At 35.4% G+C, this 17,434-nt stretch overlaps 2 protein-coding genes across 7 annotated transcripts in view; one reads left to right on the top strand and one right to left on the bottom strand.

Annotated features, from left to right (window-relative positions):
* The window catches only part of kdm6a (lysine (K)-specific demethylase 6A), a 60,613-nt gene extending 53,069 nt beyond the window's left edge, over positions 1 to 7,544 (top strand). For all 6 annotated transcript variants that reach the window (XM_059500243.1, XM_059500245.1, XM_059500242.1 and 3 more), the window contains 9 exons: positions 1,071 to 1,132; positions 1,219 to 1,293; positions 2,797 to 2,945; positions 3,068 to 3,182; positions 3,304 to 3,491; positions 4,659 to 4,800; positions 4,923 to 5,049; positions 6,315 to 6,485; positions 6,586 to 7,544. In XM_059500243.1, coding sequence (XP_059356226.1) covers positions 1,071 to 1,132; positions 1,219 to 1,293; positions 2,797 to 2,945; positions 3,068 to 3,182; positions 3,304 to 3,491; positions 4,659 to 4,800; positions 4,923 to 5,049; positions 6,315 to 6,485; positions 6,586 to 6,615 — 1,059 coding nt within the window. In that variant the 3' untranslated portion in view covers positions 6,616 to 7,544. The remainder of the gene's footprint in view (positions 1 to 1,070; positions 1,133 to 1,218; positions 1,294 to 2,796; positions 2,946 to 3,067; positions 3,183 to 3,303; positions 3,492 to 4,658; positions 4,801 to 4,922; positions 5,050 to 6,314; positions 6,486 to 6,585) is intronic.
* A 167-nt stretch (positions 7,545 to 7,711) lies between these two features.
* On the bottom strand, positions 7,712 to 11,283 carry dipk2b (divergent protein kinase domain 2B). The gene is given in 10 exon segments (XM_059500795.1): positions 7,712 to 7,755; positions 7,758 to 8,069; positions 8,244 to 8,309; positions 8,492 to 8,679; positions 9,741 to 9,846; positions 9,849 to 9,900; positions 10,313 to 10,577; positions 10,864 to 10,900; positions 10,970 to 11,099; positions 11,272 to 11,283. Coding segments are annotated over 10 exon segments (1,212 nt in total).
* Between the last annotated feature and the right edge of the window lie 6,151 nt (positions 11,284 to 17,434).

The raw sequence follows: 17,434 nt of genomic DNA on the forward strand, positions 1-17,434 counted from the left end.
TCTTTCTCCCTCAGATGCAATTTATCTAGGTGGTTGAATAAAAATATTTGGACTTTATAGTTAAAAATTACCTCAACTTAGCACCAGCAAGCTTGTTAGCTAGACAGTTAGCATCAGCTAACAATATTTACTTATTTCCAGTATGTTTATGAATAAACACTCATATGTCTACTCGGCTAGTTAACGTTAATCCAAACATTTGATTAAAAAATAAAAAAACAGATGTCTCACAGGTTAAATGCATAGCATTTTAATAAAACTGAACATGCATGAGTTATTTTATTTAATCTGTTATTTAAATTTTTTTTTAAATTTTTTTTTTTTTTTTTTTTTAACCTAAAGCAGAGTCTGCAGTTAAGCATTTCAGTGGTCTTAAATAGATCACCCTTTACAGCAGATTAGGTCACTAACAATTGACAATTTTGGCCTAAATATGATTTTCAGTTACAATAATTAATCCTAAAATTCAACATTAGTAACTTAGTTTTAGCAGCATCAGTTGCACGTGTGCTCACAAGATCCCCTGGTTCTTGTTTATTCAGTTCACTAGAGACTCACACTTAACGGTTCATTTGAATCAGTGAGTTGTCGACTCTAGAACAGCTGCAATCAGATCATTCTAATTTGCAAACAGATTTAAAAGGTTCATTGAAAATAATCCATCTGTTCTTGAATCAGACACTGCTTTTGCATCTCTGAGCACATGATATATTATGGATTAATGATATGTTTTATGAAATGTAGTTAAGCAAAAAGTATGATCTTATGCTTTGGAATGTCATGAAGTAAAAGTAATATTTATTCAAAATAAAACTACTCCAGTAAAGTATTTGCAAAATTTAATTAAGTACAGTAACAAAGTAAAACTACTGTTACTGTCCACCACTGAGTTTTTGACAGTGGTGCATTAGAACTTTCTGTAGCAATCCAAAACACTTGGAAGTGAGTGCTCTCAGCCAGCTGTGTTGGAGATTTAGACAGACATTGAATGATGTTGATACTGTGAAACGCTTCATGATTGGTGCTTGGATTCTAATGGTTGCTTTTACACATTTATTTTTATCTAACAGGAGGAAAATGAAAAGAAAGGGCAAAAAGACCACTCAGATGCAGAATCTGCTCTGTCAGAAAAGTAAGTCCATGTTCAAATAAAGTCTAACTGTTTGAAACACGTTTTACAGAACCATAGTCTGTAACTGGAGCCTGTGTTTGTTTCAGTGCGGTCCGCAGAAGAAGAGGTCCTTTTAAGAACATCAAGTTTGGGACCAACATTGATTTGTCAGATGAGAAAAAGTAAGTGCTCACTGGCTTTGTTCCCCTTCTAAGCATTCATGCATAAACCATCTTACATGCAATACAAAGTTGCAGATCTGTTGTGCTTTAAGGTTATTAGTTCACTCCAGAATTAAAATTTCTTGATATTTAACTCACCCCCATGTCTTCCAAGATGTAAAAGTCTTTTGTTCTTCAGTCAAAAAGAAATGAAAGTTTTTGAGGAAAATGTTCCAGGATTCTTCTCCGTATAGTGGACTTTAATGGTGGCCACTTGGTTGAAGGTCCAGAATGCAGTTTCAATGCAATGTCTCTGGGAATAAGACCCTTATTCCTCTTAATTTTATTAATTTTGACTGAAGAAAGACATTAACATCTTGGATGACATGGGGGTGAGTAAATTATCAGGAAATGTTCATTCTGGAGTGAACTAATCCTTTAAAGTCCTAAAGGGATTGTGAAGCCTTTTTTAATGAAAATGCATTTGCAGGCACATTTGGTTGTTAAATTGAAGATATATATTAGGGATATTATTATTACAGTTTAACCCTCATGTTGTGTTCCTGTCATTTTGACCAACGTTAGATTTTCCCTTAAAATGCTAGTTATTGTTAACACATTGGACTAAACTTACTGACTCTGAGGTGAATAAGCTTAGATCAGTAAGGCCCATGATCGACCCTTATTGAAAGAAAACAAGTTGACAAAAGGATTGAATCCAAAATTTGGTGATAATTTGTCATAATGAGAGATTTACAAGCAATTTTTAAAAGGTCTGTCGTTTTTGACTAGTAACCATAAATTGGGTAAAGGATTTTCAGCACAGGTTAAAATAGGCTTTTTCTTTTTTTAGACTTTTTAAAATTAAACATTATAGCTGTTATAGTAGATTGGAGTGTTGAATAGAGCTTCCTAATGTGCTAATTTTGTCATTTAGAAAGGTTCTTATTACTTGGTAAATATGAAAAATATTCATTGGTAGAAAATGATTGCAGCCTCAAGAAGTGTGGAACAGCTACAGTGCTGTTTTCAGTTTCTGTAGTATTGATTGTTTTTTTTTGTTTTTATTTATTTATAATAGAAATACTTATCCTTCCTTGTAACAAATATCTTTACAGTAATTCTTGAACAATTTGATGAATTCTAGGATGATAGTCACATTGAAGAATCTGAAGTAATTGTAATCTTTTAAACAATTGTTTCTTTAAGGGTCAAATGTCCTAAATAAAAGCAGTAAACCACTTGAGTTCATGAAGTGTTTTTTTACCTTGGTAAAAAGGAACTCAGCTTCTTGTTGTGCTTAATAACCTTTAACAGTAATAAAATCACTAATGCATGCCTCATGTGGTTTAGTGCTTCATCAAGATGCTCTAGAGAGTTTAATTGAAGTCTGAAGGAGGGTTGTGAGTGTTAAATGGGCCTCTTCAGACCACTTGCAGTGTTCAGACAGACTCCTAGAGTTATGATTGAACAGGGGACATGTTAGGTCACTACACCTAACCTCTTTGCCCTGTGGCCTTGCAGGTGGAAGCTGCAGCTGGCTGAGTTGAGTAAGCTGCCTGCCTTCGTGCGGGTGGTGTCTGCAGGGAACCTGCTCAGTCATGTGGGTCACACCATTCTCGGCATGAACACAGTCCAGCTCTATATGAAGGTCCCAGGCAGCAGGACACCAGGTCAGCTCATTGGCACGCGAGCACATGCACATCTCGCCGTGCTATACCGAAACATTTCTCAAATACAGACGTTAGAGTTGAAAGTCGGGATGTTATTAAAAATCATTTATTTTTCCATTCAGGTCATCAAGAAAATAATAACTTCTGCTCTGTGAACATTAACATCGGCCCTGGAGATTGTGAATGGTTTGCTGTTTCTGAGCCGTACTGGGGTGTCATGAATGACTTCTGTGAAAAGTAAGCACAATCAAAAATGCTTTAATTCTGCTAAAACACCTTGCCATAAGTTTAATGTAAAATATGAATTAAAGCTTGTTTGTAAGTCTGTGTCTTACTGACTGACATATTCTTTATGCAGGAATAATATAAATTACCTAATGGGCTCATGGTGGCCAAATCTAGAAGACTTGTATGAGGCCAATGTTCCAGTGTATCGCTTTGTCCAGCGACCAGGGGATCTGGTCTGGCTTAACACAGGCACTGTGCATTGGGTTCAGGCTATTGGCTGGTGCAACAACATTGCTTGGAATGTAGGACCACTCACTGGTAAATATGTCAAGTTGCTTATTACTGATATTGGACCACCAGGGGCCAAAATAGGCATAGGATTGGAAATAGATGAAAATATGTGAACACCATACAGACACTCTAGACCAAGGGTCTTCAACTAAACCGCTTGAGGGCCAATAATGAACTCTCTTCACCAGACAATTTTATATAAAAACAGTTGATAGTTTTTGCCAGACCAGGGTATCTGCAGTATATTTAAGCTTTAAATTCAAGACTTTTTTTAAAGACCTTTTCAAAACCTGCACAAAAAAAAAAATGCATGATTTACAGTTCAGAAGCATGTTTTCATAAAAACAAAAGGTTTTATAAAATGATAAACTTCTTTTCAGCCTTTAAGAGTCAAATGTATCAATTCTTATAATTTAAACCATTAACCAAGTAATATTAATTAACATATTTTACAGTCTTAATTGTTTAATTTTTTATGATATGTTATCTTGTTGATCCACCAGTTCACATTTACAACCGTTTTTGCTGCTTAAAAACATAGGTTGGTTTTCATATCGGTCTTTGACAACAGAAGACAGGCTGATTGAAAATCATTCTCTTCCAGCAGGTGGCGCTTTCGGAACAGCAGTACACAAAGCAGCACAGCAGATGACTTTGAAACCTGCAATGCTCATATTTATTCGATGTATAGTCTTTTGAAGTTTAATCACAATTCTTGTTTTTCCATCTCTGAGAAATCAAAATTTCTCTTTTTTGTACCAATTAAGACTTTTTAAGGACCCGTCAACTTTCCAAAGTGTTGAAAATGCCATTTATTTAATTATATCAAAAGCCTTCACGGTCTGCATGGACTCATCTCGCACTCTGGATTCGGACCAGAGTTTGCTAGTTAATTATTTAATTATTTCGTATTTTGAGTTCATTTTATCAAAGAAGGATATATGTATTTAGTTTTAAAAGGCCACGATTAAAACAAAAAAATGCTGTCTTGGTAGGCAGCTCACTTGGTTTTAAACGGTTATGCATATCAGTTTTGAAGAAGGTGATATTTTACGGTCTTATAAAATATAATAATAAAAGTGAAACGTAATATCAGTATATTTGATAAAGCCTTAAACCTAAAGTTAAAATGTAGTTCATCTACTGTATTTGTTAACTGTTCAAAGGGGTTAACTCTTATTAATTTTTCCTCAGTGCATCAGTACAAGTCTGCTGTGGAACGCTATGAGTGGAACAAACTCCAGAGTGTCAAGTCCATCGTTCCCATGATTCACCTCTCTTGGAACATGGCCAGGAACATCAAAGTGTCAGACCACAAACTCTTTGAGATGATCAAGTGAGTTTACTGCACCACATTTATGAATCTGGTTCTTTGAGAGGACAGAATGAAGTCTAGCGTGAATGAAATTTTAAGCAGATTAATGGAAGTGTTAAATAAGGTCTGTTCCTCCTCCTCAGGTATTGCTTGTTGAGGACACTAAAGCAGTGTCAGACGTTGAGGGAGGCGCTTATAACTGCTGGAAAAGAGCTAGTTTGGCACGGAAGGAGCAAGGACGAACCTGCTCACTACTGTAGCATCTGTGAGGTGTGTATTCTTACATTTACATTTAATCATTTAGCAGACGCTTTTATCCAAAGCAACTTACAAATGAGAACAATAGAAGCAATCAGAAACAACATGAGAACAACAGCATACGAGTGCCATGACAAGTCTCAATTAGTCTAGTACAGAACACACAGCCAGGTTGGTGTTTTTTTTTTGTTGTTGTTTTTTTCTCACCAAATGTTCTTTATATTTTAATTGCCCGTAAGTTGTAAATGTAAATGACTGTAGTTTACACTCAAGAAATAAATGTTTGCTTTGGCACATTTGTTTGAAATTACATAATCATCACATGAGGCGAAGACTTCAGTCATATCAGTGGTCTAAAAAAAAAGCTATTTTACATTTATCATACTGGATATATCAGGAAATGTTTAAAATGGACTTTGTCAACGCTACAAAAAAATATATTTAAAATAATGCTGTCAAATGATTAATTGCATCGGAAATAAGTTTTTGTTTACATAATGTATGTGTACTGTGTATATTTATGTATATATAAAAAACACGCATACAGTATATATTTTGAAAATATTTACATGTGTATATACATTTATATATAAATAACATTTTCTGATGTTATGTACAAGTATACGCTATGTAAACAAACTAATTTTGGATGTGATTAATCATTTGACAGCACTAATTAAAAATAAATTATTTAAATACCTAGAAAAATCAACAAGTATTTAAGTATATTATTTAAAATATTTCTAGTTATGCTCAGCTTTGAAATATTTCACTTTGCAAATGTGATCTCTGTTTAAAATGATTTCATTCATTCTAACATTCTTATCATTTAATCACAACAATTGAAAGCATCATTAAAAAAGAGGTTGGAGAAGACCTGTGTTTGTTCTTCATCCCACTCATTATGACCGTCATGTTGAAATCACATTGACTATGGATGAAATATGCCTGTTGAATGTTGAAATATATTAATTTTAAGATTCTAGCATTTCTTTTTACTTGTAATTTCATACAAGGCTTTATTTTTAGATCCTAGAATTTCTCTCCCTAGAAATTGTATGCAAGGCTTTGTGAAGTCAACATTCTAAGTTTTTCTTGACACTTTGTTTAACATTAGGCAATTATTATTATAAATATTAATTTATAATGAAAGTGTAAATATTTTTACACTTTCATCAGCTTTGTCGTTTTGTTTGTTTTTGCCTTAAAACCTGTTTTTTATTCATGCACATAAAAAAATAATAGAAAATAATTTGTATTTTTTTATTTTATTGCAGGTGGAGGTCTTTGATATGCTGTTTGTCACCAGTGAGAGTAACTCACGTAAGACATATGTGGTGCACTGCCAGGAATGTGCTCGGAGATGCAGCCCTAACCTTGAGAACTTTGTGATTTTAGAGCAGTACAGAATAGAGGACCTCATGCACGTGTGTGACCAGTTCACATTAGTAAGTCTCAAAGCCCTTACTCTGACCTTCTCTAGATCTGATTAATGGTCTCAGGTAGCAAGAAATGGGCATGCTTAATATGCTATGGCTGTTTCCACAGGCCCCACCCCTGCCCTCCTCCTCAACTTGACATTGACATTAACGGTTCTTTGGATAACACCCTGGAACGCAACACATCTCTTTCTGATATTCAGGAGACCTGACCCAGTTCCACACCACTGGTTTCTGTAGCAAACCCCACAAGGCTGCTGGTTCGAAGCTGTTTGTCTATGCAACCTTGCCAAGTATGGAGTTTCGGCCCACTGGAGTGAAGTGGTTTCGTCTCCATCTTCAATACTGTCTCAGCTTGTTCAGCACCACTTCTCTTTGAAACACAAACTACAAATGGACTAATTGCTGAAGAAAAATGGTTTTGTGTATATACCACAAATAGCAAAATCACTCAAAACTACTGACTCTTCCTTTTTATTTTACTGTTGCTTTAATCCTCTTTTTTTCTTTTCTTTTGTCTTCTGTACTTCATGTAAAAGCTAATACATGATTTTCTTTCATTCTTATTTCCTTTAAGTAGGGTTTTTTTGTTCAACATTTTCTTTAGACAACAAAAAATAAATTTGTAATGTGAAATATTTTTTTGTCTCTTTTTAAGGAAAAAGAAAGATTGGTGTTGGGGGGGTAGCCAAGTCACAAAGAAAAATGTGTTGCACATAGACTAAGGAATAAACTTAAATTTTTCTTTTTATATATATATATATATATATATATATATATATATATATTTCTAATCTTGTTGTAAATTTACACTATTTATAAATATTTATTGCTTGAAAATATTTGTTGATGAAATGCTGTTTTTTTTTTTTCTCTCTCTCTCTCTCCAGAGTACCTGCCATTAAAATTTATGGAGTAATGTCATTTTGAACATTTCTCTTTTTACATTTTCTATACCTGAATGAAACTGCTTAGCAAGCATTGTACAGAAACATGAAGATTGATATGGTTTATGGGTTACTAATCAGAGTTGTCTTTGTAATTAAAATATTCTTCTTTTGTCATGAAGTTCCTTGTTTTGTCTCTGACTTATATTTTTGCAATTTGAACAGACTGGTTTCCTTTTCTTTTTTTCTTCCTAATATGTCTTAATGTTTTTTTGCCAGCTGTGCTTTGATAACCTAAACACTTGATATTTACTGATGAGATTTCACAGTCCTGTTTCATGTTTTGGTCTAGAACCTGTCACTACAGAGGCATGCAGGATACCTATGAGAACGCTGCATGGCCTTAATGTCTTTATAATGTCTTTAAAGGTTTGGACAGCAGTAATTCTTCTTTGCTCAGACTGAGATTGGTCCGCACAGATAGCAAGCACACTGACCGCTTCTTGATGACCTGACTGCAGATCATTAGGCACGAGTAGATTGTTAATGACATGTTTGCAAAGTAAGATAAAACTCTGTGCGGCTCGAACAGTTTCACACGGAGGAAGTCTTTCACGAGACAACCGAGACAGGAGATGATGCTCTGGTAGCAAGTCTTCATCAGGGGGGTATCCTACAGGAAGGAGGAGTGTAATTAATTAGGTATAACACATAGCATTTGTGTCCAGTAAAGCTAAATCATAATTACACACACACACACAAAAAAGCTGACATTCTTTGATGAATAGAAGACTTGAATTACACTTGATACATGGATAAAGCAAGTTTGTCTCTTTATAATATTTTACCATTAAAAACTGGTTTACATGTTGCATGGCATCCACAATAAAGACCCTGCTATCATCCAAGGTACCAAACATGTCCTCTGAGGCTTTGGTGTAGAACAGTGGTTCTCAAACCTGTCCTGGAGTACCCCCAGCCCTGCACGATTTGTACATCTCCCTCATCTATCACACCTGATTCAGATCATTAGTGGAGACCACAAGACCTGAAGCATGTGTGTCAGATATAGGGAGAAACACAAAATGTGCAGTGCTGGGGTACTTTATGGAGAGGTTTGAAAACTATTGGAGTAGAAGAGGCTGTTAGAGCTCAGGCTCTGGGTAATGTGAAGAAGTTGATAGGTAATGTCTGCACGGCGCTCCAGCGGAGAGGAAAATGGGCTCCTGAAAGCTTTTCTTCGTGCCCAAACCATCATCCTTCCACAGGAGCCCTGGTAGCGGAGGAAGGACCTGGAACATTCTGTAGGCAGAAAAGTCAAAAGTAGAGCTGAAAACAGGAAGCAGGCCATGCCAGTGTGTACATTTTCGTGTTCTTTATATAGCTAGCCTATTGATGTGGAAGGTTGATTCCTCCACGGAATAGCCTATAAAAAAAATTAATTGCGACTTTTTTTTTAGAGTTTAGCCTGTCTCACAGTTCCCTGACTTTTTCAAAAATCGCAGTTTTGCAATTCTGACTTTATTTCAGAATTTTTATTTTGATCAATGATGCCAAGGTTTAAAAGCTCTTCCCAGCGGTCTAAAAGCGCTGGTCAATGTCAAAATAACTGAGGTACCTATCAAATGAGAGTAGACGGGGTTTACGGCACAGAAGCAGAGCGCCTGGTCCGATCCGAGTCCGACCGCCAGGTTTAACACAACAGAGAGCGAGGTAAGATTGTAGGCAAACGTTAAATATTTGACAACCGTTTTACAATAGAAATGTGAAACTACTTGAATTTGTCTCTCACATATGACCGTTCTAAATTGAACATTTAAATAGTTTGCTTAGGTGTCATTTCCGTGATTTGTGTAATTCCTAACTGAATGCTGAAGAAGCGTAGCTACGTTTTGGACATACAAATAAGAGTTAATGTGTGCATATTTTACAATATTATTTGCAAACTTCCTAACAAGGATTACACATAGAATTTCCTTTACCATTCGGTTTGGTTTTTCTTTATAAATAAACCTGTTCCCCACAATGTTCAAGACATGGTTATGGATGAGTTCATGCTTTGGGAATGCCCTGGGAATCGAACCTATGATCTTGACTTTGCTAGCTATGCTCAATTACAGTACAATGTGCAATATTCACTTATATTAGAAGGCTAGAAGGGAGACATACTGCTGCAGCTACTGGGCATGCAAACTTTAATATAGCATAATTTCTGTCACACTGTACAACAATATTACTGTTTTTGCATTATTGTAAGGAGTAGGTATAGGGTCAGGGTAGATGTAGATGTTAAAAAATCTTATAGGTAGACAATTTAATTTATTGTTTGCTTCCAGCCGTAGCTGTATCCCTTCTAGCCACAGCCACTTATTGTTATATCTGCAGTATGAGAGGTTGTTGATTGACAGTCAGGGTATAAAGAAGCCTGAGTTTGTCCTTTTCACTGAAGTAATTCATCTGCACACTTCCCACATCAGCCACACAATGCGGTCCAGCAGCCTCTGAGATGGACAGCGCAGCATCGGGTTTACCGGACCCTAAAAGGAGTTTTGATTAAAGTTTTCAAATGTGATGTATAGTGTTTCTTCAACTGTGGGTTCGTTCATTTTGAACTTTATTTAAAGCACATTGGTTTGTTGTGGGAGAAAATTACAGCTGTAATTTATAAATGGAACATAAGCATAAAAGTGCCCAAAGATGAAGAAACATCCGTAAAACATAAACTGTTTAAAGTTTGGCTGGAAAGGAAGAAATACACTTGTTACCTTCATCTTCACCAAAGCTTTGCTTTAAGAACCATTGATAATTAGCAAATAATTTGCCACATTGTAAGTGCTAAATTGGCACCTTCTAGTTTTCAAATGAATAACCCTTTGAAATGTAATTGTTCAGACCTTAAATCCTGAGCCACTGCTGCTAGACATCAGAACACAGAGACCGAATGCAGACCTTCATCATGCTGGGAAGCAGTAGGTTGGAGCGGACCCAACTCTGGAATCGTGAAGTGGCCCTGAGGACCGCTTCAATGCTGCAGGATTTCCCTTTGCCTACTGAGGTGCAAATGCTATTGTCTGATATCTGGTGCAGGTGAGGAGACATCACGTAGGACAGCACCACAGGTCTCCGGCCTGCTGTGCTGTCTGTAAAGTTTCCCTCATATGAGCACACATCTGCTGAGGAGAGATTAGACTGAGCAGTCAGGCATCTTTCAAACCTGCGGTGAAATAATCAGCGTCCACGTTAGCTTCCTGTTTTTGCTTTCATTGCACATGCTCACTCAGATCAATGATTAGATATTGTGAGTTGCATGATTTGAAGACAATTTTGAAGTAGAAAAAGGCAGCTTTCTATTGATGCTTTATTTTCCGATGGCATGCGTAGCTCTTATTTGAATAGATTTATATATACAAGCAGAAAATTATTTAACCCTGAATGTAGTATATTAGGTCAGTGAAGATAAAACTGAACATATTTACTTCAATATTTGGACATTTGGATACCTTGTTCCAGAGATCCTAGTATAAATCTCTTTAAAACCTCTCCATAAGGACAAAGAGAAAATATTTTTCTATATTCATAGTAAATATCCTGTTTCATCCTAGAAGCATTCCCCCAAGAAGACTCTTCTGAAGTCAAGGAGTTTCTCTTGGGGTGCTGGTAAGGGGTCTGGAGTACCAAATGCCAATATGAGTTACAATGTCCAGACGTCTGACCATATCCCGGCCAGCACTGTATCCTAAAACCCCAGAATCACAGCACCATAGTGGCAGCCCAACACCCTCTACACATAACATGAGCACATTAAACAATGAAGTGGCACCTCTTGAGTGTTAGCTTTAGTAGACCTGTTATATTCCCTGTACTAAACACCTCACCTAGACAGGAAACACATGCTGAACAAAGATAACCCTTGTCGTCATGGTGATACTTCCTCCTGCATACAGCCTCATTTCAAAGCTGCACATGCAAAGGCTGGAAACCCTGTTGTTCCCATTGAGTTCTTATGAATTGGTAATTTTTGTAAATTGTTGATTCCACATGCACAACTTGAATAATGCAATATTACATTTTAAAAATAGATTTTTTAAATTTTGTCTAAATTGATTTGTGAAAAACAAAGTCAAAAATATTGCAAAAAATGCATTATAATGCATTATAATATCTAAAAACTGAAGCATAACTGTTAACAATATGGAAAATGAATGACACATCGAAGAAATTATGAAAAAATACATTAAAATATATAGTTTATAAAATTGTAATTGTTATTATATCATGTCTTAAGGTAATGTTTAATGTACTAACAAACTCTGCATCATTCTTATTTTCATCCAGACAATTAAACTGAAATATCATTGCGATGAATAAGCATCCATGTTCATCAAGGCTATTGTTCAGAATAATGTATATTACACTCACCATGTCTGCACGCTGTCCACAGTATGACAGTGTTTTGTAAACTAATGTTCCAAACAGGCTTCCAACCCTAAAATCATGTCTAATGATCTAGATCATTATGATATTACCAGGTAAACATTTAATGTCTAAAGTGTAGAAAAGCAGTCATATTTTGTTTATATTTAAAATAATGCTTGCTGAATTAAATATGTAATGTAATAAGAGTATGTGACATAATAGGTATATAATAAAAGGCATATAATTTAAATAAATAGTAGGCTTTGCAGTAAGCAGTATTCGCCTCTGAAAATATCCCAAGATTTGGTATAGTGTTGTTGTCTAATACTGCATTTTTTATTAGACAAGCTGTGCAATACACAAAACGGGCAATAGATGTCAGTCGTGAGACTTGTAAGACTTGACTTCAGGTGCTTTTGAAACTGAAAAGTTTATTTCTGTCGCGTTAGTCACGCTCGTGATTCATAGTGCACGTTAAACATGCTTGTGTTTTTACTCGCGCTGATTCACAACTGTATGGAGCACACAGGAGATTATTTAAGATAAAAGGAAAATATCAATATGTGGGAGTGAATTCTGGAAGTTTTCTTTGGTCTAGTCATCCGACCACAGGAAAACATCGTTCAAGTATTGTAGGAAGTGGAGTAAATTTAACACAGTCTTCTATTCAAGGCTGTGTGTCAATGATGAATCATTTTCTGAAAAACATGAATGGCGGTGAATATTGTTTGACTTTGCCCCATCAATATAAACAATGTCTTAGACAGACGTTGTTAAGCTGTTGGATATAATAATATATACTTTTAGGGTTTTCCTTCTCCATTTTCGTTTTTTTTTTGTATTGGATGCTATTCATTGCAGTCATTTAACTGACATTTTTACCCAAACTGATTTACAGTTTCAACCAATAGGCTACAGCAACCTTTTGTTAGTTCATGATATCGATCCTTGTGGTGTTGAACTTGCCATCTTTCTGTACCAGCCCAGATCAATTACCATTAAGCGTTACTGTAAGGCATAGTTTAAAAATAAAATACAATTGAAATGAAATAAATGGAATGAATAAACACAATGTCCGTTTGTGCCTAGAAGTGAAGTAAACCTGCACACTGCACTGAGAGTGAACGGATCGGGACTCTATATATAGGGGACATAAATAGTCCACTGCGCGTTTGACTCACCGTGGATTAATCATCAGTGTTTCAGTCGAGTCCCGGGACGAGCGGAAACAGAGTTTATTGACTAAGTGACTAACCCAAATCTCACTAAATGAAACGGTTGCGCCTGCAAGCTTTCCTATCACAAACAAAGACCTCATGGTTGCATAAAACTGTGCCCATTTTATCCTAGACAATCTAATATTCATTACAGACAATCAGTTCTTAATTATAATTCATTAGGCTATAGGCTATTTAATCTACTTTTGCAAACCATTGTATCAGTTCTCGTCATAATTATGTAGCCTAGCTCACTACGGTTATTATAATATAGGCTCTCTCTATATATATATATTGCTGCTTAGTAGCTATATTATCAGCACTAAGCCAACAAAATGTCAAAAATACTCCAAATTAGATTCACTATATAGCAATGACATGCTTAATAAATGTATGCGAAGGTAAATTTTGCTGTGTAGATTTGCATCGTTAAAGAATCAGAATGAGCTTTTATTGCCAGGTATGTTTACACATACGAGGAATTTGTTTTCGTGACAGAAGCTCCGCAGTACAACAGAATGACAGCGACAGAACATAAAACACATAATAAAAGAATATAAAAATACAAAAAATACAAATAAGTAGATAAGGAATGACAATATACAAATTTACAATTGTAGGCAGGTATATTACAAAAATGCAGTTATGTATGTAAAAGTAGAATGACCTAATAGTTGCATCCCTGACTTCGGAGATGGAGTTGTACGTTATTATGGCCCTAAACACAAAATTCCCCCAAATACCAGTTGCGTTAGTGTTCATGCTGATGATCTTACTCATGTGTGGCATCGGATTATATTTCCGCTATTATGTTAAAGTGCACGTATTATCATAAACCAAAACGGATTGTAATGTAAATCTTTGCCGCTAGCTAGGGATACGGGTTATGCATTACTGATTACTCATTACTAATGTCTAACATTTAAATATGTGTTTTAAAAAGTTTTAAGGTTTGAAACACCTTCAAGATCAAACTAAATGCAAAATAATTAGACTAATACCAAATAAGCGTTTCTTTAAGTAAATACCAGTGTTTACAAGATGTTTGTATGTTTGATTTCGTTGTCATGACACTCGTAATCACGGTTTCTTTTTTCTCTGGGCTTTTGTCAATCAACACAACGCGGCTTCCGTATTTAATATGAAACAAGTTTGAATGGATGTAATTAAACGGTTTTGTTTTGGACTAAAGGCAGAATTTTCTGGAGAAGTAGGCTATTTGCCTTTCAGACACTAAAGATCACATTATGGTTTGTCGACATTAAAACCACGCGATGGCGGTGTTTACAACTCCAACTGAATTTAGACAGCTGTACAAACAACTAGCAACGTGCGAATTGGTTTGGAGGAAATTTGGATGCGTATTCATCGCAATGATATTGCAATTTAATTGTTTGGATCAAAATAAGAATGATGCAGCGTGCTTTAGTACATTAAATATAATGTTTATTAAACTAAACTGTTATAATAATATTTTAAGTGATATAAACTATATATATTTGAATGTATTTATTTATAAATTCTTCGATTAATCATCCATGAGTAAACCGACAGGGAGTTTGTGCGGATGGTCTAGTTTAACGAGAAGGAATATTTTCAAGCAGCTCACACTTAAAGTGTTGTAAAAGATGGAGGTTTGTTTATGACAGCTTCTTACTGTTCTTAGTAGCCTCCTTTGACTCTCTGGGACAATCGATGCTCGATACTTGTGTAGTAACGTTCCTCCTATTCGGAGAATAATAAAGGGAAACCGGAGTTCGTTTTCTCTCATTTTGATCGATGCACTGAAAACATTTAAAAGTTAATTTGTGTATAAAGGCATGTCTTTAAACATTCCATTATTTATTTGTTTGTTTGTTTTTTAAGATATCAAATATTTAACTGAAATATAATGTAGAAATATCCGACAATTATTTTCCCCAACAAATAGCCTATTATTGCAAATGATAAACTGTACAAATATAACACTTAAAACTCGTGTGACAGCTTTCCCATCCTGACATTAAGAAAAACTCCCTTGTACTGAGAACACAGTACAATATTTCTTATGTTTAAAATTATTATTTTTTTAATATACCCAAACAGCTAGTAAAATATGGTAACATTGAAATTTTTGTTTGAAGGACATAATTCACAAAGATATTCTAGTTAAATAAGGACATGAGAACTAACCACACTCTTATAAATAAAGGTTCCATGAAGAACCTTAAAGATCAATGGAACATATACATTTCACATTAAAGTGGAATAAGGTTTTTTAGATTATTAGCATGTCCTTCAGACTTATACATAAAAAATAAAAAAAAATCTTTTGACAGCTGTTCTCTGAAAAGTTATTTGAGAAACCCAAAATGGTTCTTCTATGGCATTCTCTTGTGAAAGTCCTTTTGTATTTTTTTTATTTTTTTTATTCGAGAGCAACTTACTGAACCACTGCTGGAGAAAAGAAGTGCAACTTCAACTCCTATTCATTCTGTAAGTATAAGTAGATGTTTAGGAACAGTTTTGAGATCTGTTATGTTTGTCTGGGTTGATGTGTCAGCTGTGAGGAATCGGATCTGTAGGGTGACTGCTGCCGCGACGAGTTAAATACTGGTGCTTGTAGGAGGGTTTGGGTTGCGGTACATGGTGTATGAATCAGCATGGCAATGTTGGCATGCTGACAGAACACCTTCAGGGTCCCTGTGGGTTCCAGTGCGGTCTCAACCGCTCTCAATCCTGTGCACACGCGTACATCCAGCCCTGGCGGATATGTCTTCAGTGAAGTAGAGTGTAGAGCCCATATTTGTCCACTCTCTTCCTACCATTTGCTCCCTCTATGAGTCACATCTTTTGCACTCCGTTTAGAATACCCCCTGAATAGAGTTCAAGGAAAACGAAAGCTTTAGGTTTTTCACTGAAAAGACTGAATTCCTTTATGACTTTAGTTAGTGCAGTTCATGATGGTCCCAGTACCTGTGACCCTGTGTGCTTTTGTCAATGGAAAACTAAATGTTTTTGATCTACATCATTTATTAAGTAATCAGTTTGTGTCAATGTCGGCGTCACTCATCTAACGATTGCCGTTGTCTTTTATGGCTGTGCTGTTATGTGTCAACAAAGCAGAGAGGAAAGATCCTGCTTCTAACAAGAGACACCTGTAGAAATGACGTACCATTTGACCAGGGTGTGTGTTTGTTAGGTGTGTGGGGACTGTGTTTGTTTACTTGTGTGATATATGTGTTGCTAGCAAATGTTTCCCTCTTTTTTATATTACGTTTAAGCAACTACTCAAATCACCTAAATGATAATTCATAGTTCAGCAGCCAAGCTTGATGCTGTGTTTGCAGAAGTGCAACAGTTTCTTTTTGTTTTATCAGTCTCTGGAATTCCCCTTGCACTGGGTATCACATATGGACAGAAGTGTTATTTATTGTTATATCTTTATTTTAATATGATTTATGTATTTATAATATATAAATAAATATAATATAGTTTAATATAAATGTATAATTATATAATAATACTAATAATAATGAGGTAGAAAATGTAGAAATTATTTTTTATAAAATGTGTATAATATATTCTTCTGTTTTGCTCAGATTTATGCATGATTTGAGCAAAATGTCTTCTGCTCACCATTATATGTGTGTGTGTACTTTACAGTATAATCTGTTCTTATAATAGCAAAGCTAAAAAAATTTTTTAGCAGCCATTATTCCAGTCTTCAGATCCTTCAGAAATCTCAAGAAGTATTTATTATTGTCATTGTTGAAAACACTTGTGCTGCTTAATATTTTTTTGGAAACTGTGATATTTTTTTTCAGGATTCTTTGGTGAAAAGAAAGCTCAAAATAAATAAAAAAAATTAAGCTAGAAAATGTGAATTTTTGGTAATGCATATGTTTTTACTGTTTCTTTTGATCAGAATCATACACCCTTGTTGAATAAAATTATGAATTTTCTTAAAAAAAAATGAGAAAAAAAATGCTGTATAATATATAAACAGATTTAAATCAAGGCCATATATACAGTATCACATGCATTCTGAGTCATTTATTTTGAGCTTGCCTGTCTTATATTTCCATGTAGGTTTATTACATTTGGGACCAGAGTGGACTCATTGCCTTCTCACTTCTTCCATGTTCCGTCCCTTTAACGTTTTTTAAAATGTGGGGAGGGGAGCGGAGGGAGGACAGATCAGTTAGTGGAGGAAGCGCTGTCATATCCAAGAGGAAGTATGACTCAGTCTTTTGCATTTTTCAAAGCTGATTCAGATTTGCCAATGAAATGGGGTCTTTAAAGTAGTTTGAGCACCAAGAAAGTGACACCAACCTCTTTTGTGGTCACATTGTGACGCCGGGTGGCGTATAGCAGCCATTGCAGTGTCAGTCCAGCAATGCTGTTAATGGCTGCTGAGAAACAGAGCTGTCACTTCTGTGGAGTTCAGCATCTGAAA

This window comes from Carassius carassius, chromosome 19, assembly GCF_963082965.1.
Source record: "Carassius carassius chromosome 19, fCarCar2.1, whole genome shotgun sequence".
In the NCBI taxonomy this organism is placed as follows: domain Eukaryota; kingdom Metazoa; phylum Chordata; class Actinopteri; order Cypriniformes; family Cyprinidae; genus Carassius; species Carassius carassius.